The sequence below is a fragment of the Monosiga brevicollis genome, genomic scaffold (genome assembly GCF_000002865.3).
Source record: "Monosiga brevicollis MX1 MONBRscaffold_2 genomic scaffold, whole genome shotgun sequence".
NCBI lineage: Eukaryota > Choanoflagellata > Craspedida > Salpingoecidae > Monosiga > Monosiga brevicollis.
In genome coordinates, this window is record NW_001865039.1 from 2,492,638 (window position 1) to 2,508,072 (window position 15,435).

At 53.9% G+C, this 15,435-nt stretch overlaps 3 protein-coding genes across 3 annotated transcripts; 2 read left to right on the forward strand and 1 right to left on the reverse strand.

Annotated features, from left to right (window-relative positions):
* Positions 1 to 518: 518 nt before the first annotated feature.
* Positions 519 to 7,528, forward strand: MONBRDRAFT_30969 (uncharacterized protein; the record flags this gene model as incomplete). The annotated part of the gene is made up of 30 exons (XM_001742304.1): positions 519 to 566; positions 641 to 698; positions 838 to 941; positions 1,022 to 1,101; positions 1,197 to 1,317; positions 1,459 to 1,776; positions 1,958 to 2,028; positions 2,197 to 2,299; positions 2,347 to 2,494; positions 2,585 to 2,757; positions 2,857 to 3,007; positions 3,188 to 3,298; positions 3,433 to 3,626; positions 3,725 to 3,770; positions 3,909 to 3,949; positions 4,029 to 4,131; positions 4,212 to 4,294; positions 4,415 to 4,484; positions 4,565 to 4,779; positions 4,919 to 4,981; positions 5,125 to 5,238; positions 5,431 to 5,568; positions 5,690 to 5,819; positions 5,924 to 6,003; positions 6,103 to 6,310; positions 6,445 to 6,538; positions 6,690 to 6,834; positions 6,965 to 7,032; positions 7,117 to 7,245; positions 7,333 to 7,528. 30 exons carry the CDS (start codon positions 519 to 521, stop codon positions 7,412 to 7,414), a joined length of 3,489 nt encoding a protein of 1,162 aa, XP_001742356.1. The 3' UTR covers positions 7,415 to 7,528.
* Positions 7,529 to 8,228: 700 nt separating this feature from the next.
* On the reverse strand, positions 8,229 to 9,272 carry MONBRDRAFT_13910 (uncharacterized protein; the record flags this gene model as incomplete). Its single annotated transcript, XM_001742751.1, has 3 exons — positions 8,229 to 8,332; positions 8,449 to 8,825; positions 8,959 to 9,272. Coding segments are annotated over 3 exons (795 nt in total), but the record flags the coding sequence as incomplete, so codon positions are not given.
* A 4,117-nt stretch (positions 9,273 to 13,389) lies between these two features.
* Positions 13,390 to 14,817, forward strand: MONBRDRAFT_5272 (uncharacterized protein; the record flags this gene model as incomplete). Its single annotated transcript, XM_001742305.1, has 1 exon — positions 13,390 to 14,817. The coding sequence occupies one exon, from the start codon at positions 13,390 to 13,392 to the stop codon at positions 14,815 to 14,817; it is 1,428 nt and encodes a 475-aa protein (XP_001742357.1).
* Positions 14,818 to 15,435: the final 618 nt, after the last annotated feature.

Here is a 15,435-nt window from a genome sequence, read left to right on the forward strand (position 1 = left end):
CACAGACACACAGACACACAGACACACAGACACACAGACACACAGACACACAGACACACAGACACACAGACACACAGACACACAGACACAGACACAGACACAGACACACACAAAGGCGGTTGTACAGTTCACCACCAAATCGAATCAGCATGTTGATGTCAGAAAATTAATTCTCAACTTGTCTCGCCTCAAGCAAGCAACTTGTCAGTGTGCGCAACCCTCTCTCGGCACCCTGTTGCTGGCCTCGTGTCTCACGCGTCGTTCCGGTGGGTGGGTTGACCAGTTTCTCAAAGGTAGGCAGAACTGAACCGAGACTTGGACCGACTTTTCAAAGCGGGTCCGTATTGTCGTGGGTGTCTAGATTAAAAACAACGAAGCTTCGGGTTTTCTTTTCTTTTTCGGTCCAGACAAAGTCGATCGAGCCCCGTGGCCTCTTGATGCTCAAATGTGTCTTTGTATGACCGTCTCGATATGATGCACTCGTGAACCACTTCAGACCTTTTGCGTGGTGTCCAAGCATGGACGCCACCACCCAAGGGGTTGAGGCTGTGGCGGCCCTCCTCAAGGTACGTTCGTTCCACTGGTCTCGCAGAGCCACCGGGCCTGAGAGTGAACTTCGCCTTGCTCTATGGTCACATAGGGATTGAAGCCCCACTATGCTAGCTTGGATGAGCTCTTCGCCAGCCACGCCAACGAAGGTGCGCACCATGCACTAGACTAGACTGATAGTGAAGAGATATAGGATTGCAACGGGACTTGCGCGTGAAACGAGCTGTATCATTCTAGTTCTTCTTCACCTCTTTGCGCTCGCGTCCTCTCGTGCACACTGTGTTCCAGCTGGAGCTGTCGCCCAAGATAAGCTGGAAATCTTGCTGGGAGAAGAACTGCAGCTACCTCTTCTGGTCGTTCAGCGCTTGCTGGCTATCTGCCCCTCGCAAGAAGTGTGTGAACAGAACCGATGTGCCTGCAGGCTCTGCACCAGCTTGTCCCCGCTCACCCTGATCCCTGCTTTCCGGTTCAGGTGCACTATGTGGACTTTATGCAAAACGTGATTATGGGCCACATCGGCTTGGCCATCCAGCAGCAAAATGTCAATCTGAGGTGTGGGCCCTCATTTCACTGCCTTGCTTCACTTGCTGTTTGTAACCCCGCACGCACGCTGTTTTTATCGACACTGTGGTTCCTGCCGGGCTTAGGGTGGTGTTCAAAGCCCACGACGAGCGGTCATACGGCTATTTGACACGTCATCAATTGGTGCTTTTGCTGCGCACTGTTGTTGACCTTCCTACACCAGACATTGATTTCCTTCTCAACCAGGTGACTCCACATGCCCCTCTACCCCCGTCTTGGGTTTTCTGAATATTCCCCCTCATCCCGTGCGCCATTGTCCTTCCCCTCTTGTGGCCCAACTTGGGCGTGTCTTTGCCAAATTGTCTATTCATCTGGGCGTGCTTGTAGGTTGATCCCAACAGTCGGGACAAAATTCGTTATGACCAATTTGTTGCCAAGTTCTTGCGGTCAGAGACGCACCAGTTACGCCGGGAGGCCTGGAAGGTGGCCCACAATCGGACTTTGCGTGCCGTAGTCGTCATCACCCGACACGGCGCGCGCTTCCCTCTCAAGCCTTTTCCTCGTGACAACCATTGGCCACAAGAGAAGGAATTTTGGACCAACTATGGCGGTCGCCTCACCCCAGTCGGCTGTCAGCAACACACCAAGTTGGGTGACATGCTGCGTGCCAAGTACCTCGAGCGCGATCAACTGTTGGAAGTGGATGTACGTCAACTGGGCAGAAGGGGGTATTAAAAACGTCTTGCCTGTTGGGACGTGTTTGTTCAAGCCAAAGTCAAATTGCGACACAGCACCTCTCCGCCTTGTGTGCTCTGTCTATGGCGGAAGACTTGTCAAGATATCTTCTTCTCGTGTACGCTCACTTGATCACTTCTTTCAACCGTAGGCTCCTAATCTGTCAGAGCGTGTGGAAGTGTATACTTCCAATTCTGATCGCACGTTGATGTCAGCTCAGAGGTGAGCAAAGACTCTGGTGGCAATCCCCGTGAACCCAATGCTGACCAGCGTTCTCCTCATGGCGCAACATGCTGGGGTCTTGGGTCCATTACCCATACAGTCTGCTCCTGGGTTTATTTCCAGCTTCGAGCCCACAGTTCATTCTGGATGAGGATTCCAAATTTGCAGAACGGCAGCGCAATCTACGGGTTCGCTCCGAGACTTTATCGCGTATCCGGAGCATCGAAAGCGGCAGTGGAAAACGAATCAGCAGTATGTCACCTTTGGCATGGTTGGAAAATGTTGACGCTCATGTCTTTTCTTCATGCGGTTACGAAGCCTCACCACTGTGTGTGTGTGTGTGTGTGTGAACGCCAAACAGCCTCCATCCCCATCCATGTGGCCAGTGAAACTTACTCTCCACTCTTGCACGGATTCAAAAGCAATGCAGCATACGAAACCATCAAGGACGATGTCTTTGAACGCGGTTTGTTCATGGACATTGTGGCTTACTGCTGTTCCTATTTTTGGGCCGCTATTGACCGTCAGCTCACCCCTCGTCTGACTTATATGGCAGCCCCTGACTTTCGGGCCTGGGCAGAGGAGGAACGTTTTTGCCAGCTGGCTGAAAAGCTGTGGCAGAGCACGGGCTTTGAGAAGATTGACCCCGAGAAGTCAATGCGTAAACGCCTGCAGAGCTTCCAGTCTGTCTCACAGCAAATCAATATCGAGCGCGCCCACGCCATGGAGGTGCGTGTGTTCTACAGAAATACCTGTACGGAAGACGATCACGTTTTACAGACTTCATTCATGACCACAAAAAAAAAACACATATGCGTGTCGATTTAGCTCTTGTTCAATGCAGACGACGTCACGCTGGATGTGGCGGACGAGGAGGCGCTGCGTCTCGTCGCCGACACTATTTGTCGACTGCGATATTGCGGTTTGAACAACGATGATCAACGTCGCTTGGCTCGTCTCGCCGCAGGCACCTTGCCAAGTTAGTTGGTACCTATTGTGAAACACCGATGATCATCTCTGGCCATCATGGCCTGCCGAGTGTGGTTGAATCTTTTGACCGAAGAGAAGGCATCAGACTTGTTGATATCACGGCAACTGCACTGGCCTGTGCAACTGCACTGACCTGTGCGCGCTCGTATGGTAAATCATGAACCTGTAGGTACAATCATCAACAGCTTCCAGTCGATTGTAGATGCCGAGGAACGAAATGGCCGTTTGACAGTGTACAGCGCGCATGACAACTCACTCATGGCCATGCTGGCACAACTGGGTATGTTGATGATCTTGCAAGCAGTCTGTGGTATTTGGGTGGCTGACCTGCGGCGTGCTATCTGTGCATCTCATCTGAGTGTCACAATACGGGGCGTGCCCCGACTGCGTGAACTTTGTATCCGTGGCGTTTAGGCTTCAAAGATTTTCCGATTCCCAGCTTTGCTGCCCACCTGTGCTTCGAGTTGCACGAGCCCGTGCCTGGGCAGTACCGCGTGCGTGTCCTCTACAATCCCGATCCAGATGTGTTTGGATTCGCAGACGATGAGGCTGTGCTCCAAGGCTACAAGGAAACTGTTCATCCATGCCGGGTCCCGGGTCCTGGTCAAGTGTGTTTCGGCTACTCATGCCACGCATCATGCCACAGACAGGCTTGCCTCCTTTTGAATGGATTTTTGATCTAAGGATGCTGCATTTGTGATTTTAGGTTTGCGAATGGCTTCAGCGTGACTTTGGTGACATGGAGTTTGAAGGTACGGCTTTCGTTTCGCCGGTGGCTCGATCTTTCCCTCCCTCATGTGTCAGGTCGACCAGGGGACAGCTAGGCACGTTCATTTTGCCCGTTGTATACCCTCAATACGTGTGTGACCGTGGTGCGCGGTTGTTTGCAGAGTTCAAGAATATTCTGATGCTGGATCGCCGAAGCTTTCCAGTTCGTCATACCTGTCAGGGTGTCCTGGTCTGAATTTTTTCATTCGATCTTACTTTGTGGCCATGGACTGCTACTCTAGGATGAGCCAAGCTGGGTGGAGGCCACCTCAGGGGATCCATGGGCGCTCGATGTGGAGCCCGTGGCTGTGCCCGGTACCACCCAACCGATGTACATGGTGGATGGTGCGTGCATTGCAACCTGGTTGCGTTGTTCACGTGCTTGCATTGCATGTTAACAAGCACTCGCTTTTCCTGTCATACAGGCGTTCCACGCTATGTGCTCCGGCCATTTGACAAGCAAGTGGCAGGCCATGTTGATACCATTATGCTCCTGGGTGACACCAAGGTGTGTGGTCGCCCAATAGCCTATCGCCACCAGCAGCACTAAACTACGCTCTCTTTTCTTTCTGTCGCCCTCCTCGCCCCGCGTGTCTTATTTGTCTTACTCCTGGTCTGCTCTTGCTAGCTTTGCAAACCGCTGAATGATCAAGAGCACGCATTTTACATGCTGCTCTTTGGTGATGAACAGGATGCAGGTGCGCACCGCTTCTTGCATCTGTCCTATCTGGAGCTGCACCGTCTCTTCGATGCTACCCTAACCACTGCAATCTTTTAGCTGTGGTCCCGCGGACTGTGAGCCAGCCATTTACGGCACAGGCAAAAGAGTTTTTAAATGCTCACTTGGATCAAGTACAGCTGTGGCGCGATTGTTTGAAGCGATGGATGCCGCGCTATTTTGGCACCATTCACGTTCAGCAAGAGGACATGCAAATTGCTTCCTCAAACTCAACATCTTCCCTTGCTGAAGCGACACCCAGTCGTCCCAAGTTTGTAAGTGTGCGACATCTGGTTTCCTGAAGTTGGCTTATCGCTGCTCCTTTCTCTTTTTTGAAGGCTACCTTTTTGGTGCAGCTCTTGACATACATAATCTCATCACTGCGTCCTGCGGTGGCTTACCCTGAACGGGCAGACACGGCGCTTTACTGTGAGCGTGCCCGAGTCTTACGCCTCGCCCGACCCAACTTCTTTCAAGGTCTGTGTTTGGTGCGCGAGGAGCCAAGCGGATCCAAAATGCTTGAAAGAGGGCTGAAAAAGCTGCTCTGCAGGGGCTGACTTCTAGCCCAATGTGATCTTCATTATTTCGCATCAATCTTTGCTCATTTTATTTTTACGCAGGGGTTGCGCCGTTCCTCCATCGGCTATCCTGCTCTCCCGCTTGAGGAGGTGCCGAGTCATGCCGAGGATGCTGACATGCTGGCCATGAGCCACCGCGGGGTTGTGGTTGGCTGGGTACGCATGCAATCATGGCTAGCGGGCACTTGGCAGCAGCGTTGGCTTGTTCTACAGCAGGTGCGGTATTATTCTCGAGCCAACATGCTAGGACACGGATCAGGCCATGAAAGTTGTGGGTGTTGTTGACTGCATGCTCAACTTTGCACCCGGCTGGCAACGTCGTCACCACAAACGGCCGCACATGTGTAGGACAAACTGCTTTGGTTTTCTGAGATGGTGCGTGACAGTGTCAGCACTCCACCTTTGGGCGAGCTGAATTTGCGCGAGCACGTGGCCCAAGTGCTGCGCCCTACAGACGAGCGTCTAGCAAACATTGCCTGGCCTCAGGTCCGTCCTGAAATCAAATCGATGCTTGTGCGCGTTGGTCTGCACCACTTTTATGAGCCTGGCTCACCTTTGGCTCACCTTTGCTCGACGCTTCTTCCCATTGCGCACCCGATCGCATCAGGTACCCGGCCAAGGGTTTGGCTTAGTCACCGAAAGTGACGCCATCGTGCCACTCTACTTTGCATCTCAAGTGCTGTGCCTCAAATGGTACAATGCATGTCGCGGGTTGATCAACAGCCTGCCGGAGGAAGGTATGGTCCTGTTGTTTCTCGAGTTTGGTACACCCTCTCCTGTGCATATTCTGGCTACCTCTGCTCTGTCAGTTCTCAAGTGGGTTGACTGCTTTGATGTATAGAAGCTGCTCTCTATGAGCCGTCCCTTGTGCGCGAATCGACCATCAGCTCCTTGGAAAAGGCTCTTCTTACACTCAAAGAGGTACGTAAATGCCTTCGAGTAGCCAGCTCGAGGCAATTGACGTGCTTGCGTGCTACCTCTCTGTGGTGACGATGCCGTCTCCGTTGATACCTGCAATAGGCAGAGGAATTTTTGGTGGCTACGCGATTTGGCACCAAACCTGTCGAGCGCAAGCAAGCTTGGCCAATGCGCACCAACAGCCTGCGCCAGGCCTCAAGTCAAGCCACCAATTCAGCCCGCAAGCCGCGCGAACAACGTCACGTGTTTGTCGTTCTGGAAAACCTGCTGGTCACTTATGATGCACCATGCATCCTCGACCTCAAGCTGGGTACGCCGAAGATCTATTGCAATTGTGCAGCGTTTCTCATGCGTGTGTGTGCCTGTGGACAAGCTTGGCTCAATCTTGTTTTTTTTTTTTTGTCTCTCGACCTCCCAATGTTCGTCTTGGTGGTCTTGTCGCAGGTACTCGCCAACACGGAGACGACGCCACTCCAGAAAAGCGGGCGCGCCAGCTAGCAAAATGCCAGGCCACGACATCCGGCTCACTTGGCATTCGGTTAGTTCGTAAAGCCAGGGTGCATCTGCACTTCAGGTGCACGTTCGGCGCGCTGAGGTGAAGCCAGAGGAGGGGGCGCAGCTTTCGCATATTGCCTGTGCCCATTTTGCCATTGTGGCGACTCATCATGCATTGTGTTCCCCCCCAAAAGCTGTTGCGGCATGCGCTTAGCGCAAGCCGACGGTAGCGTTGAGGTCTACGACAAGTTTTATGGCCGACAGTTGACCAAGGAAACATTTGAGTCGCAGTGTTTACGCAAGTTCTTCTCTGTAGGCGAAGGCAGCTTGCGGCGTGAGGTGAGCACGCTTTCTAGTCATGAGACAAACTTTCCCAGGCATTGCGCTTTGGAGATTTTGTGTCGCCAGTTCTTGTATTTCCATTTGTTTTGGCTCATCCTGGCTGCCCCTGGCTGATGGCACGGAATAGGTGATTGAGAGCTTGGCTGTCAAACTGGATGCTCTCATCTCAGACTTGAAGCGTTTGGATGGGTTCCGGTATGCACCATGTCTGGCGAATCCGCGATCAGAGAGGGCGGTGAGATGTTGTAAGCGCCTTCTCACCTTTATGATCCGTATTAGTTTTTACTCGTGCTCCCTTTTGGTGGTCTACAACGGACGCGTCAACGACCTGCGCGCTGAGCTTCGCTTGATCGACTTTGCCAAGACAATTCACCCGGCATCACCACTCTGGAATGCCGACGTGCACAAGTACGTTTCATGACAAACCGTTCATTCGCCGTTGCTGGCGGAAGAACCTTACTTGCAGCTCACCTGCTGCATTCTTCCACAATCCAGGGGCTCGGACGCGGGTCAACTTTTTGGTCTCACCCAACTGCATCGAATGCTAACTCGACTCGTGTCCGAATCCGAGGCTTAAAGAGCGGCACACGGCGCTTCAAATGTTGAGCTGAATTCATGCACAACGCCTTGATAGTATGAGCTGCACTCGCATTCACTGCTTTGCAAATCGATCAATTGAAAGTCAACTTTCTGTCTTTGAACAAGACTGTCATACCTACACTGTTGTTGTGTTAGCGAGTGGGATGTGCTCTGCAGCGAGCGTTTGAGTCAGGGCAAATCCACAAGGACGCGAGGTTGAGGAGCTACACTGCCCTCCGTCTCGTGGTCTTGCGTGCACTGCCCTCATGTCACGAAGTGGCGTTAAGAGTGAGATCATAGGTTTTGGGCGGCAAGGGTACGCGGTCCAAACTGTCGGTGACGCGCGTTTTAATCTTTTGTGGAGGGGCCTTTGTGTGTAGCACGTCCGGTGGGTTTTCGGTGGAAGCTTTTGCCCAGAGCAAGGCCAGATGCTTCACAGGCTGGGCGGAGCGTTGACGTCGTCGAACAAGTGGAATCGTGACACCAGAGCTGTTGGTATGTAGAAGCGAAGGGGGCACGAGGACACCTTCCTTGCCTTCCTCATTGTACTTATTGGCACGTTGACTCTCGTGTCTTGCTGACCGCGAGCTCTTGGGCTTGCGCTGTAGCTCTGATGCTCGTTCATGTGGGCGGCCCCGCCGATGACGGTTCGGGCCGAGGTCATGTTCTTTTGCCGTGTGCAACGGTGCAGCAACAGTACTCGGCTGTGCCAAGTCGGCCAGTCGGGAGGAATCTAGAGCCTGCGGGCGACGCAATCCTTTGCCTTCCAAGGCAAGGTCTCGAGCAGCGTTGAGCGGCTGTGGTACGGCTGGTTCCTTGATGATCAACTCAAAATTGCCAATGTCAGCCTTGCGGTTATCTCGGCGATCAAGCACTAGCTTCGCCAGATCCTCGAGTGCTCGTGGCACGAGATCAGCTGGGCAAAAAGCAACAAGGCCAAAAAGGGGGCAGTGAGTTCGACGTAAGAAGCCATCCCCTCAAGCCAGATAGAAGGTGAACGAAGTTCAAGGCCAAGGTTGTACAGGTTCTTACCTGTGACGGCTGTAGAGTGACTTAGGTCGGGTGAAGCATTGACCTCAAGGAGCCAGGCACTGTGCTGTGCGTCAAACATAAAATCCAAGCCAAAGAGCTCAAAGCTGTTCTTACGGGCGTGCATTTGCGGTTGAGCAGCAAGAAGGACGGAGCGAGTCACTTGACACATGGCGGGAAAAATTCTTTCGGCCCAAGCGGTGCCTTGCCCTTGTTCTTCAAGATGTGCGCGGTACTGGTTAGATGACCACATGCATTCGGGAGCCCACTCGTCGGTGGGCCGTATGGTTGCAGACTTTTGTATGCTGTTGTTACACAAATGGGTGTCGCTGCTTTCCTTGGAGTGGATATTGTCCAGGTTGAATGGTACAGAGCTGAACCTACAACCATGGGCCACGGTTGAGACGGGTTAGGGAGGGTGCATGTGAACATGTGCAACAGGGGCCCGTGGAAGCCCAAGATAGCCAGGCGGCACACTGGACACGAGAACCATGTGCGCTTGATCGTGCATACCTGAGGTAGCTGTCGCGATAAATGTAGGCAACAAGTGGGTTCCAAGATGTCACAACAACCCACTGCCGAATATCAAACTTGGTGTCGTTGATTAATAGCGTATCCTCCACGTACTTTTGCGCCACCCAAGTCTCCTGGCTGGAGCCAGCCACAATGGTTTGGAGGATGAAATCGAGCCGATTCTCACAAAAGATACCACGTCCTCGAGAGAGGGCTGCCGGCTTGACCACCCAGACGTTGCGGTGGCCATATGTTGCAAGTTGAGGCCAAAGCTCGTGCACTGTGGCCAGCAGCTGGGCCGCTTGGGCATCCATGGCTGCAATTTGCTTTCCAGCTGGCGTCCAACTGGCCCGGAGCTGGTCAGCCTGTCTGCGCAACTCTGCCGAGCAGAAGGGGACGATGGCCTCTTCCAGCTCACTGCGACCTGGGGCCGTGGGGCCATGTGTGATCAAGCGCCGCGCAGCCACGCTTTCGGCAGGGGCAGGGGCCGGGGACGGCCCCTCTTCTTCGCCATCTGCATCACTGTCGCTTTGAAGTTCAGATTCCTCGGCCAAGGGCTGTGCGGGTGTTGCGTCAAGGCAATCTAACAGCGAATAGTGCAAACGTAGCACCGCCTCCCATTCAACTGCAGTGAGTGCACTGTCAAAGGTTACCTCGGCTTCTCCAGCCGTGCGATCGTGCACGTAGGCGTTGACAGCCCGGTACGAAAGCGACAAAGCTTGGTGGGGCACATCCCAGTCCATGCGCTTGCGCAGCAGGGTTGTGGCACACAACAGCCGAAAGTGCTGAACAAAGCCGGCCAGACCATCCTTGTCGACTAAACTGAAGCAGTGAGGGTAGAATGTGGATGCAGGTTCAGAAGAGGTCCAATGTGTGTCCTCGAGTAGACGAGTCAACCCAGCCTTGGTGGTCAAAATACGATGGCCGTCAAAGTGATTAACCATTTGAAATGGTTTCATCGTACGAAAGTTGAGGTCTTTCATGTGACAAGTAAATATAAGGTTAGCTGGATAGCCTTGAAGCGCGCGTTGCACTCGGGCTTCCATATCTTCGGGGCGATCGTGTTCGTCACGGTTGTCGTCATCGTCGTGGTCTGTGTTATGGTTACTTCCGTCGTCGTCACTGTCCTGAGCATCAGAATCGGTCTCTCCTGCCAAACTGTCGCCAAACTTCTCATCTTCAGTCCTGTCCTCATCGACCAAGGCGTTTTGTGGGCGCTGGACATGCGATGCTTCCGGAGTGCTCCGTTGGCTACTGCCTATGAAAGGATCAGGTGTGTTTTTACCGGGCAAAGCTGGCTGGCTAGCTGGAGCTGGCCGTGCCCGGACCCCACTAAGGTCATAATCACTCAAGTTATCGCCTGCAGCACCGCACGCAAGACAGCAAAAGTTCATCGGTGTGGAAGCCAGCCAGAGTAAAGTTGTGAGGCAGCACCAAATAGTCACAGCTTTTCCTGATGCAAAGGCATCAGCTTGGCTTGGGATGGAGAGTTTGCGTACAGACCTTCTATCGGAACGGGCTTTGCCACCCAGCCGCGACGCTCCAGGGCCTCGCGCATGCCTTCGTAGCGTCCGTACATGGTATAGACCTTGCCAGCACGCACGGCTTCCAAGGCACGCTGAATGAAGGAGTGCAAGCATGGGCAAGCCGACCTGGATGAGAGTACAGGTGCTATAGCAGGTTTACAGGGCACGTTCATGCGAAATGCACGAGCCTCTGGTGCACAGAATTAAGGGGCGGAAAAGGGGTGAGGGGATGCTTCCAACCTCGCGTGCGGCTCGACTGGCTTCCAAGGGACCTCTTCGACCTGAGAATGGGAAACAGGATGAGGAGAGACGAACGGCGCGGAAAGGTTGAGCAGCCTCAATATTTGAGTTGGTGGCAAAGGGTTGGGCATCTGCAAGTGCCAGCTATCTTCAGCAATTGACAGCAAAGGGGACCAACCAGGTGCTTTGGGTGCGGGGCGGTGTCGGATAAGTGTACCATGAGAGGGGTGCTGACAGGAACTGTTGATGCAGGCACAGGGGGGATCAGGGGCCTTGGTGCGTCGGTTAGGGGGCGACGCTGCCTTGAGTGCTATTCTAGTGCCATGGTCTCGGCGCGTTGAGTGCTTTCCTCGGAGCTTGTTGGCGCCTGCCTTGGCCGAGTCAGTCGAGAGCGCCGGCAGAGAGAGGCGTTCTCGGCAACGTTCAGCGTGGGCTCGCTGTCGCTCGTGAAAGTCGGACGTAACCAGACTGGCTGAGGTAGGGTTGATGGTTGGCTGAAAGCGCATATGGGCCTGTGCGGCAGCTACGACTCGTTGGTGATGCAGTTCGCGCCGAGCCTCCAGTTGTTCAGCATTGAGGTTGGCAGCCAGCTTCCGTGAGATGCGGTTTAATTTTGGAGCAAAGGTCAGATCCTGATCGGCCTCTGAGCGAGTCTGCTGACGACGACGCGTGTGCCAGTTCTCGCGCTATCTCAACGCGACGGCATGGTGGATGTGTGGGATGAGGGCTTGGTATGAGACCCGTGCGAGTGGCACAGTAGCGCGTCTGCCACCCAAGTGCCAACGAGCGAGAAAATCCCAAAGAAGTCGAGGCACAACAGACCTCCGTGGCAGTGGTTGCAGCCAGTTTGCCCGGTGATGGACTGGGCAGGTCCGACATGGAGGCGGGGTCTGCTTGTGCCGGGCATGACAGGGTCAAGATAGGGTCAGGTGGCTGCTCGTCAAATCACATGGGTACGCAAAGCTACGTACCAGATGAGCACTGCCCCGCCTCGAGTCGCGTCACGTATGAAGCTGCTCTCAGCTTGCAAGCGAGGATGCTTTAAAATGCCATCAGCCTCGCCTCTCGTTCTTGCCTTGACCTTCTCCACTCAAACAGTCATCTACAGCCGATCGCAGCAGCAGCGATCGCGTCGTTGTCAAGCTCCTCTGCCGTTTGAGAAATTGGCGCGACGCCTTCAGCGCCAAAAAGAGAGAGAGAGTGTGTGTTGTTATGGATCAAAATTTGTCTGACATATGAGGGTGGGACTTTGCTTTGAGTCATTGTCGAATAATATGGAGTTATTGAAGTTTTGATAATACCTACAGTGTAAGTTCAAGTATCTTATCTTGCTGCTCCATGATCGCCTGACGGACGATCAACTCGACAACATTAGCCGGGGTTTCGCTGCGTTATTACCAATGCAGCTCGTGCTGACAATTCTTTTCGATGTTGCCAATGATGCGCGAAAGAGCGAGAGAGCGGAGAGAGCGGAGAGCGCGGAGAGAGGGAGAGTGTTGATGGTGCAGTCCACGCTTCCAGACATCTGTAGGGGGGTGCATGGATGGTGGGGGTGCATGGACAAGATGCGTCATTCGCCCCCTACAGATTTACTCCCCGCGACCCCTTTTTCTTCAGCCTCCCCAAATATCACATGATTGCCAGCTTTGCGGTCAGGTTAGGTTGGTGTTTCGCCGATATCGCCGCCGCGTGCATGAATGGGTAATGTGGCGGGATTCGGGTTGGAGGAAGATGAAGACCCACGCTGTGTGCGTGGATGGATTAGACTGACTTGAGGACACGGGTCAACAGAACTGTGTGTCTCCATTTTTTCCTTTGGCTCTCACCCTGGTGGGTCGGGCAGCCCGCGTCGTGCTCGATGCCTCTAAAACACTTTCCACGGCGATGTCATCAGCTTCTCTGAGCTCGCTGGACAGGAGCACCACACTGATGGATTGCCAACTTGCTTACTTTTTTTTTTTTTGTTCCCCTTGATCATCATGTTCTGTAGAAGACCCGTTGAGTAGCACCTTTGAGATTGCTCATTCATGTCGCTCGCATTACAACAGCTCGACCACAATCGAGTTGAATAGAGGTGAGCCCTCCACCGTCCCACTGCGGCCCCAGGATTGAGTCTGAGCCACCGGTGCAGCGTGCGTCGCCTCCTCCTTCCATTCCAGTTGCTCGGCTCCCACCCACAGGCGGGCAAACAGATAGCGGAGGCCAGAGACAAGCCTCGAGTGCTCGAGTTGTCATTTTTTTTTGTTTTTTTTTCGTCTTGACTGCCGTGGACAGCATCGGCACTCATCTCCACCCACCGATGGTGCTTTTCTCTCAGACCCTGTCTCCAATTTTTCCAAGCCCCACTCGTGGTGTATCCCGCAGCTTGGGCCTGCACAGCGAGCAAAGACGGCATGGCGGTGTTATCCACTTCGGCGAGAAGATGGGCCGGGTCACGGCGCCAGGGCCAAGTCTGGCTTGTGCTGCTTCTTGTAGCTTGTGCTAGCGGAGACTTCATTCCCACAGGAATTGACAACTCTTTTCGCCACGAGGTATCAGCATTCGATTCGACCCTTCCCCTCGGTTGAAACTGTCCCCACTCCAGTTCTTGCTATGCACCAAAACGGTCGTGCGCGGGTGCGCCGCCTCACCCCCAGCTGACACTTGATCCCGCCAGTGTAGGACAATGCACAACTATTCGCTAGATGATGCCGTCAACATTGTCTTTCATCAGGATAATGACACGGCCACTCTTGAGGTGTTGGCCTGCAGCGACCCGTACGCCATCTTTACTTATGGTGCCTGGCGGCAAGCACTCGCCATTTGCTCCGGCTATGCCCCGCTCAATTATTCGGCCACAGGGCAATATTATACGCCGATTGGCCTCGCTTTTGCCACTCGATACGCCCCTCAACCCTATATGGAGGACCTCTCTCGAGCCTATGTTTCTGCCTCGTGGTCTCGCGTCTCGACCGAACTCCCGGCTGACGCGCTCTACCAGCCCGTGCAAAATGTGGAAATGGGCGCTGTTCTCCCCGTGGCCATGAACGCCAACACGGACCTCCCGAAATACTACATTGATGTTGTGCGCAGTCCTGGATTGACCTTTATCATTTCCGTGCGCCAATCCATGGCCACTACCCTGGGCGCCATCATCTCCCCAGAGATTGTCTACCTGCTCGTCCTCACCCTGGTGGTCGGCATTGTCGTGGGCACACTTGTGTACGCCGCTGAATGGGCGTCGGTGGCGCTCAAGGCCTACCACACGACCGATATCAACTACAGCCTCACATTCCCCAACGGCTTTTTATGGACAATCTTTTATGCCTTTATGGTCATGCTCGCCGTTTTCTACGACGAGCGACACCCGCGGGCCATCGCCTCGCGCGTCTTGCTCATGGTCTGGAAGTGGGCCACCTGGCTGCTGGTGGGCCTTGTCAATGCGCGCTTGCTCTTGTATCTGCAGCCACCCTCCTCCATCCGTTCCGACCAGGAGCTGTCCACTTTAACCGTGGCCGTCCTCGAGAATACCATTGAAGACTATCGTGTAGGCATCCGCGGCGCCATGGTCAAGGTATTCAACTCAACCGACGCCGCCATTCGTGCGTTGCTGGCTGATGAAGTGGACGCCTTTGCTGTCGACACGGTTGTGTCGGGTTCCATTTTGACGTACGCTGCTAATCTGGGCCATTCTGTCAAGACAAACGGGTATCTTCTCAGCGACATCCTGCATGGCGTGCTGGTAAGCGCTGAGGTGGCCGATTTACCTGGCCTCAACCTAAGGAGCAACACTAGCAACACCACGTTGCTACAATGTGTGGAAGAATCAATGGTGGTCATTCGCCCAACCATTGAGGAGCAAATTGCTGCCTGGGTGGGTCACAGCAATCATTCAGCAAACGCCGCGGAAGGAAGCTCCGGATATGGCGCCGACAACCCGCTCATCATTACCGGTGGCATCCTCGTCATCGGCCTCTGGCTTTTGGCAGCCCTGTGGAACCTTCCGCCAGCATTGCGCTGTTATCATCGTGGCGAATACGACGACAGCGACAACGAATCGGTTCCACTGGCCAGCAGCCATCGCAGCGTTACGGTAAATGACGTGCGTTTGTGAGACACCCCCAACTTCCAGTCTGCCTGGCTCTGCCAATCTCTCGAGGCGGTGACAGCCACCACGAGGAGAGGAAGGCGCTTGGCGTGACATGCTGAGGGATGCATTTTGCTATACATCAACGTGGGGTCGCTGTATTTGTAGCGTACTGTGCGCACAAGCTGACGGTTCTTTTCTGTCTCCCCTCTTTTTCCCACTCTTTATGTTTATTCATTTCCTTCCTCTTCCTGCCTTTCTGTTTGGGTCTGGGGCAATCCTGACCTCTTGAACTCTACCTTCACCTCTTCTTGTGGCCATGCAATGGATGGATGCCTGAATGCCTTGGCGACTATGACCGACTTATTGAAAAATACTTGTTTTAGTATTCGCCTTAGGTTGAAGTGTTCAACCGGCATGCTAAGGCGCTGTCTTGGGTGCTTACGAATTCGACCGACTGAGAAAAGCACATCAAATCATGCTCTTGCTTGCATGGCCATCGTGTGCGCAAAACAAGAGTTTTTCGGTACCGTTGGTTCAGGCTTATGGAAGAGTGTTGTGGCTTAGGAGGCCTTGCTTCATCCAGCTGCTAAGACTGATTAATTTGTTTCCCTCCCTCCCTCCCTCCCCCCCCCCCCCCCCCCC